Source organism: Leuciscus leuciscus, assembly GCF_965113295.1.
Source record: "Leuciscus leuciscus genome assembly, chromosome: 5".
Classification (NCBI taxonomy): Eukaryota; Metazoa; Chordata; class Actinopteri; order Cypriniformes; family Leuciscidae; genus Leuciscus; species Leuciscus leuciscus.
This window is the reverse complement of record NC_138729.1, coordinates 12,789,114-12,797,668: the sequence shown is the minus strand read 5'-3', so window position 1 is coordinate 12,797,668 and position 8,555 is coordinate 12,789,114. Positions and strand designations below refer to the sequence as shown.

The 8,555-nt window shown below is 33.8% G+C and overlaps 1 protein-coding gene and 1 long non-coding RNA gene across 7 annotated transcripts in view; both read right to left on the bottom strand.

Moving 5' to 3' along the window:
• mast4 (microtubule associated serine/threonine kinase family member 4) overlaps positions 1 to 2,588 on the bottom strand; it is a 137,094-nt gene extending 134,506 nt beyond the window's left edge. For all 5 annotated transcript variants that reach the window (XM_082171351.1, XM_082171361.1, XM_082171359.1 and 2 more), the window contains exon 1: positions 2,115 to 2,588. In XM_082171351.1, the coding sequence (XP_082027477.1) occupies positions 2,115 to 2,384 (270 nt within the window). In that variant the 5' untranslated portion in view covers positions 2,385 to 2,588. The remainder of the gene's footprint in view (positions 1 to 2,114) is intronic.
• A 1,482-nt stretch (positions 2,589 to 4,070) lies between these two features.
• Positions 4,071 to 7,861, bottom strand: LOC309498870. Of its 2 annotated transcripts, none has more exons than XR_014206064.1 (7): positions 7,580 to 7,861; positions 7,409 to 7,483; positions 7,254 to 7,326; positions 6,614 to 6,704; positions 6,423 to 6,521; positions 6,080 to 6,203; positions 4,071 to 4,461 (listed from the first exon to the last, which is right to left on the bottom strand). It is a non-coding gene; the product is annotated as an uncharacterized lncRNA (long non-coding RNA). The 2 variants fall into 2 exon arrangements; XR_014206065.1 differs by having other exon boundaries at positions 7,409 to 7,479.
• Positions 7,862 to 8,555: the final 694 nt, after the last annotated feature.

Here is an 8,555-nt window from a genome sequence, read left to right as displayed (position 1 = left end):
AAGAACAGTAAATAAACAATTTCTCATACTAAAAGTGGTGTTATCATTCAATATAAATGTATAAAATGTATTTATTCTGTGAACCCAGATGCATGCGGTCAAATCAGTAACAATAAAAATTTTAATTGAAGACCCAAACCTCTTTGGGGTGTTTTACATGAAATGAGATGCATAGATTCAACCATACATTTGTTTTTACATGAAATGAGATGCATAGATTCAACCATACATTTGTTTTTTAGACATCTGCATGCATACACAATCTGCTGATTGTGCATGAACATACTTTTAGGATGAAATGCAGTTTTTTTACGAGAACCCAGAACGTTGAAATTTAGCAACATTCACCCTTTAGACATATGAAGCAAGACTATATGCATGGTAAAACATGTGACTGGAGCATGCAACATTCTTTTTACCCTTAAAGAGTAAATATTGATTGTGATGGTATATACACATAGTACCGAATGCTTACTATATTAATGCATTTTTAAATGTTACTCGAAGATACTTCAAATAAGTCCACAATGTCCATGTCTACAGCACAAAGTACGTAATTGATAGTATCAGACGATAATGACAGTTTATTTTTAATGAAAATATTGTTTTTTCCTCCTTTACAACAACATTATATGGTCAATAATCCAGATACTTACATGTCCTTAATTCTGCTGCTAAAACATCATAGTATGTAGATGAAACCCTTTAATTATTGTTCATATGAAGGGTCTATAAATATGCAGTAGTTGGAATTCCTTTATGTAAACAAATAAGTTGTGGGGGAATGTAAGTCACACTGTTTCTCAGAAGTCTGTCTTCTGCACGGCATAGTACATTTACGTCGCTTAATCGCACTCAGTGTAAAAGGCCCTTAACACTGTGGAAAAAGGGTAGATCTTTCTCTCCAACCACTCGTTCCCACTCACTTGACCTGACTGCAAGCAAACATTAGATGACATGGCTCTTGAGAGTAACAAGAATCTCAGGTATCTGATTGGTGTAACAAAGCCATCTAATCCTCAGGCAAGGCAATAAGACGTCACAGTGAAAAGGTCTGACGTCATGCTGGATAAACCAGTCAGAAAAAGTTTGACAATGACTAACCTACTTTTCAAGCTATCCCTCTTTAATTTTAAGAACCTCCTATATGAAACAACCAAAAGGACCTTCTGTTTTTTTTTTTTATTAACCAAACAGGACATATACAGCTGAATGAAACTGAAACAAGATAAAACCGCATGCAAGAAAGTTTGTGTAAACAAGCACCCACAAATTACAGCTGAATGATTGAAACTCCCTCAAAGAGTCAGCAATAGTAATATGCTTCTAGACTTATAACTTAATGAAATTCACAACTCATTTTATTTCCATAATGTGGCATATTTCCATGTGAAACAGGATAAGAAAGAAAGCACTCTTTTTTTATATCATCTTTGCATTGGTTTGGCTCTTTCAAAATTCATTTAAAATGTCTTTTTGCATTGTAACATCTCAATTTGCATAATGTTATGCAAAAAAAAAAAAAATTGATAAAACAAACAAGTAAATATTCATATTTGTAAATTATTATTTGATTAAATAAACAATTATTTTGGGGACTATTAATGAACGAACTCTGAATTGTAGATCACAAAAAACAAAACAAAGTTGTCACATTGTGGGGGCTGTGTTTTATAGTAATGTAACTTTGCAAATTTGTGCATATTAAAAACGTTTTTGTCAGCCAATCATGAATAAAGCAACTTTATCATTGTAAATGGTAACGTGTAGAAGAAGAGAAAAAAAATATGGCAATTTAATATGCAAATAATACGAGACCATTCTCAGTATGTGACTTAACAGTCTCACAAGCGCAAATCAGTATGCATGTTCTCACGAAAGAGGAGAAAATATACACCTGTAGTCTCTCCCAAACAGACTCCAAAACTAACTTAAACCCAGTACAGTAACAATACGGGAAATATTTTTCACCGTGTCAACAGCAGCACTGCGGAGCGTTTTCACTCAAACAAACAAACACACCTGCAGTCGCGCGCTTACATCGGTGATCAAACATACACAGACTGAATGCCTCATGAGTGTTTAGTAGTGCTTTTATAATCAATGTACTTTACCATTTCGTCCTCGTCACTGTCCCCTTCATTTTCTCCTTCATCTTGTTCATCCCCATTTCTTGCTTTTATCTCGTTGCAGCATTCAGCGAAATCATTTATCTTCACTTTTTCGTCAAGACCAACAAAATCTGAGGAGTGACATTGAAATTCCTCAAATTGTAATTCGGGTTCATACGTCTCGGCTCGCGCCTCGCCTTCTGACAGCGTGTCGGAGCCTGATGAATTGTCTCCACCGTCGCCTCCAAATGTTTCTGACTGCTCACTCTCCATTGCCCTAAAACATCTCGGTAATTGTCTTAAACTAATGACATGCTGAAGGACAACTTATCTGAGCTCCAGCTAAGCGCCCGAGAGAACTTCCCTCACTGTGCTGCTGTAATTTGAACGAACATGAGTGTTAACCAGCCATTGAAAGTGAAGTTTGTATTGCTGCACTGGAGCGCGTCCTCTGCTCAACTCATCGCTGCAGTGTCTTTAACTGAAGTCTGCGCTCATTGGCTGAGCAAACCCCGCCCATCAGCCAATGAGAAAAGCTGGTCAAGTCCTTTTAAATCAATGGCGCACTACTTGAGCTCTCAGAAAAAGGTTTGTCCAAAGAGCACGGATATATGGCAAGCCGTTTTAGCTTAAATTGTACCCAGCGTTACTCGTCGTAATTGCATTTTTACTAGTAAGAATTCAATTAGAGAGCTCTACAATTCAATTCTTACTAGTAGCAATTACAATTAGAGTATGGCAAGCCGTTTTAACTTTTATTCATTTCCAGGAAATGAATCCTTGATATATACTTGATATCAACAATTCAATTTTCACTAGTTAAAATGATAATTTTGATATCAGGAATAATGTTTCTACTAGTAACAATGGCAATTTTTGATATCAGGAATTACATTTCAACTAGTAAAAATGTTCATTCTTGATATCAACAATTTAATTTTAACTAGTTAAAACTATAATTCTTGATATTAACAATTGAATTTCAACTAGTAAAAACTATAATTCTTGATATTAACAATTTATATCCTGGGAAATGGCAATAGGCAAGCCGTTTTGACTTTTAATCATTCGCAGGATATGAATTCTTGATATCAACAACAAAATTTTCACTAGTTAAAATGATAGTTATTGATATCAGGAATTAGATTTCTACTAGTAACAATGGCAATTTTTGATATCAGGAATTACATTTCCACTAGTAACAATGCTATTTCTTGATATCAGCATGTACATTTTCACTAGTTAAAATGATAATTCTTGATATCAACAATTGAATTTCAACTAGTAAAAACTATAATTCTTGATATCTGTAGGCTAATTGTATTTCCACTAGTGAAATGTCACCATAGGCTGCCATTCAAATTCAGTTAAAATTCCAGTTTCACATATCAGAAATACAATTCTTACTAGTAAAAACCTTTATTTTTGATATCAAGATTTCAGTTGTCACTAGTTGAAATGTCTATTCTTGATATCAACAACTGAATTGCTACTAGTAACAATGTTCATTTTTGATATCAATAATTCCATTTTCACTAGTGACAATGTTAATTTCTGATATCATGAATGTGATTGTTACTAGTAAGAAAGCCATTTTAGATATCTGAAATAATACTGGTATCAGAAATACATTTTCACACTGTAAAGAGGTTGCTGTAAATTTTACAGTAACTTACTGGCAGCTGGATGCCAGTAAGTTACTGTAAAATGTTTTACAGTATTATTACTGTATTTTCACTTACAGTATACTGTACCATTTACTGTAATTGCATTTAGTATTATTACTGTATTTTCACTTACAGTATACTGTATCATTTACTGTACTTGCATTTACAGTATTATTACCGTATTTTCATTTACAGTATTAGTATTGTTTTTTGTTTGTTTTTTTCATTTAAATTTTCTTTTTTTAATTTATGTTTACCCCACCCCCCAAAAAATCACAATAACTCACAAACATTTGTCCTTATAATATTCTTTTTAATCGTTGAACATTTTGTTTTAGAAGTACAAATTACAAATCTTGACCTTTAGGAGCCACTAGCTGAAGAAAAAAAAAGGCAACATCTCCAAAGTCCATAGAATTAATCTCCTGGTGACCATTTATATCTGTAGCATGGCAAAAACGTACACACACTGAAAAGCAAAACAGGCCTTAAAACAATAAAATACAGTCAAAGTCAGTGTTGTGTTGTTACATTTCAGTAATTTTGCCAGTCAAAGTTGACAACCTCTCTGATGAGAAACACTGAGGGTTTCAGGCTGATGCTTTTCTTTGGACCTTTCCAGATTTCCATCTGATCTGTGCCTTTGGTGTTTGGTGCCATCAGGGTTGACTCTCAGAATGAACCTGCAAACACAAGCAGGGAAAAAATATATAATTTTTTCAGACCGGTGTTGGCAGAATTTTCCCTAACCCTCAAACTTGATGCTGCATGTACTTTGGCGTTAATAAAAGCACTACATCTGATTCTGAATCCACCTACAGTAGTGGTGGGGGAAAAATCGATTCTGTTCAGTGTCGCGATATTTTGCGCACGCAATTATATTGATACAGTAGCGCAAAGTATTCCAATATAGGTTATAAGGCTGTGACGGTGGCAGTTTTTTTTACCACTGCGGTGGTAATGGACCAACTACCTGCAGTGGTTGGGGGGTTATTATGAAAATTGAAATAAAAAAATGTAGTTTATTCGAGCAAAAAAGTCTTTATTTGAGCAATTCCGTCAAAGAAGCAACACAAAGCCTGTAAAGCATTCAAATACATATCAGTAAATATTAGAAACTTACATAATAGAAAAGTTAAATCTATATAAAAAAAAAAAAACTTTCGTTTAATACTTCCACACAAAGACACGTGATTCCACATGAAGCCATACCGCTCTGTGCTTTGAGAGGGATGACACGAGGAGGAAAGAGACCATCGATCTATTTTCTGATATCTTCATGTTTTCTACTTGTTGTAAAAGGTATGAAAAGTGAATTTAATCTTCCACAAGGGCAAGACATTTAAGCTATGTTTGAAATTGCGCTGCCAAAGAGAGCGAAACTAAAAATCAAATAAACTTGACGCGCCGTACATGTCTAATAACAAGCAAAAACTGTGTTGAAATGAATCTGACGTGCAAGTAAAAATGTAGGCTATCTGTCCTACAACGTTTTTCTACTTTACCACAGTAAAGAATGTGAATGTAATAGGCCTAAATAAAAGCGAACCAAGGAAGAAACGTTTATAATCCCCTTCGAAAATCGAGACGTAAGTGAAGATTTTGGGAAAAAAACAAGGTATTAAATGCAGGGATGAGTCACAATTTTTGGATATTCGATTAGTTTATTTAATTATAGAATTATAGTATATCGAATAGGTTGTGTAATTATTCTCTAAAATAAAATCTCCATGTTTTTGGTGCTAATGCGGTGGTGACGCGTTCATATAATTACGTTCTGTAATAAGGTCCTGTGTCCTGAATGTTCAAGGACAAAGTTTTTGCACTAGCCTCCAGTAAATGTGTAGAAGATGTTCACAGATTTAATGTGACATTTGTAGTGAGTTGAGCAGTCTTATTTTTTGTAATGTCTTTGAATAATATGGGGGACATGAATCGCAATATATCGCAGAATCGAATCGCAATACTTGCTGTATCGCAATGTTAGGAAGCGCAATAATATTGAATTGTGGCCCAAATATCGCAATACTATCGAATCATCAAATTTTTGCCAATTTCCACCCCTAACCTACAGGGATGGTATTACCCCATAATACATTACATTAAAATCATTAAAGCTTCATTCTTTTTCAATATTCCTGTAGCTTAGATTTCCAGGGAATGGATAATTTAAATTAAACTTAATACAATGTAAGTTGCTTTGGATAAAAGTGACTTCCAAATGCATGCATGTAAATGTAATGTAATGTAAAAAAATATATATATATATATATATATATATATATATATATATTGGTTTACCTGATTCTGCATTCGACAAAATAGACAGCTAATGCTGAAGAGTCGTCTGTTAGCAGTTGTAACTGGATGATGATTCTGCCCTTCATTGTCAGCATCCATGTTTTTGCTTTGAGAACAGACTCTCCTGAAACAGATAAAGTCACAGCAGCCTTTTAGTGTTATAGTTTACAGAAAAAAAAACTAAAATACAATAACAGAACTTATTACTAACAACAATAACATGTGGGGTGAAGATGAGGTAAGATATAATGTTGTATGGTGTTTATAGTTTTTAATCAATTAAACAACATTAAAAATATTAGTTAGCAAAACTTTGCTATATTGATAATGGTATATTGCTAACCCTTTCCTCCTCCTTCTCCTCTTCCTCCTCCAACGTCAACCCGTTCTGTGTATTAGTGGAGAGCGTCAGCAGTGATGTACAGTCCGGAGGGAATGGCCGCTGCAAATTCAAAATAAAGAACAGAAAAGAACATGTTTGCCTGCTTAACTAATGCATACTTCAGCTAATTTAGTTGATGTCATCTTACTCACCTGTAGATGTTATCACCATTACGAAGGCAATCACAAAAAAGACTCCAAAATACACCTCCGACATTTCAGACGACATAATTCAGACCACAAACTTGAAAATAAAACAAAAGATGAAATTAACAATGGTGTTGGATAAAGGGTTAGTTTACTCAAAATTGTAAATTCTGTCACCATTTACTCACCCTCAACTTGTTCATAACTTCCATTAAATTATTTAATGTGCTGTATACAAAAGAAGATATTTTAAAGAACATGAGCAACCAAACAGTTACTGGTCCCCATTGACATCCAAAGTATTTTTTCTATTATAGAAGTCCATGCGGACCAGCCACTATTTACCAACATTATTCAAAATATCTTATTTTATATCTTAATAATATCTTATTTTACATAAATGTTCAGACGAAAGAACTTCATGCAAGTTTAGAACACGTTGTGGGCGAGTAAATGATGACATACATAATTTTCTGTTTAAGGTGTACTACGTTATCCCTTTAACTAAGTTTTACTCAGTATTTACGCTGTACATCTGCCAAAAAGTTGTGAAAGAGGAGACAGAACATACCAAAGTTATTATGCTTCTCTGTTTAATAAGTTTACTTCGGCTAATTTAGGTGAAGGTGACCATAACGTTACATACCAGTTGATGTTATCACAATGAAAAGGCTCCAACACACTCCATCGTTGCAGATGGCATTATCCAGATCACAAACCTGAAAATAAATCATATAGGCCTACGTGAAAATATTGTTTAAAACCCGCACTTTAACAAGGGTTTCGTCTATCTCACTTTACCTCAGTATTTCACACGTTGAGTTCGCTGTTAGCTCGGTTAACGTTACCGTCGACTCCGCCCGCCTGATGAGCTAACTTGCGTTAAAGAGGCAGAGGAACACACAACCATTATTTTTTATAGTTTTAACTAAAGAATATTTCGGCTAATATAGGTGAACTTAACTTACTCACCAGTTAATATTATCACCGTGACAGCGACCCGGCCGACAGTCAGGAAAAAAGACAGTAATAAAGGCACCAAAAAAAACATTCTGACGACAGTCAGGAAAAAAAGACACTAAAACCATTCAGACGAAAACAAAACGATACATCATGTTAGTTTGCTGTTAACATAAGTAAAAACATTTGAAAATGTTTATTTTACATAAAATAGAAATTATATACTAACCTTTTTGGTGAGTTACATGATCTTTTGTCCGTGCATTAACTGCCACTTCACCCCTCAAAAAATCACTTGAAAAGAAATCCCTCTTGCCATTGGTCAGTTTTTCGCGGGCAAGTTCACTACTGTAAATTGATTTACAGTAGTGAAGAATTACAGTAGTGACCCTATATTTTCCCATAATCCTTTGCTGTTTACAGTAACATACTGTACATATTTTACAGTATCTTACTGTACATATTACAGTAAAATACTGTTCAAATTACAGAAATCCGTTACAGTGATATAAAAAATTTACATTTTTACTAGTAGCAATTCAATTGTTGATATCAAGAATAGACATTTCAACTAGTGACAATTGAATTATTGATATCAGTAATTGCCATTTTTACTATAGTAACAATGTAATTATTGATATCAAAAATTATATTTCTACTAGTAAGAAATCAATTCTTGATATCAACAATTGATTTTGAATGGCAGCCTATGGTGAGATTTCACTAGTGAAAATATAATTACAGATATCAACAATTAAATTGTTGATATCAACAATTACATTTTTGATATCAAGAATTTAATTGTTGATATCAAGAATTAGTCTCTTGGAAATGAATAAAAGTTAAAACGGCTTGCCATAGTATGGCATAGTAGGGCTGCCAATTACAGTAGGAATATAAACGGGACAGTAGCCTATCATAAAAAAAAAATTTAAAAAAGGGACACTGGCCATTTTTATACCACACATGCCATTTGAGATTTAAGTAA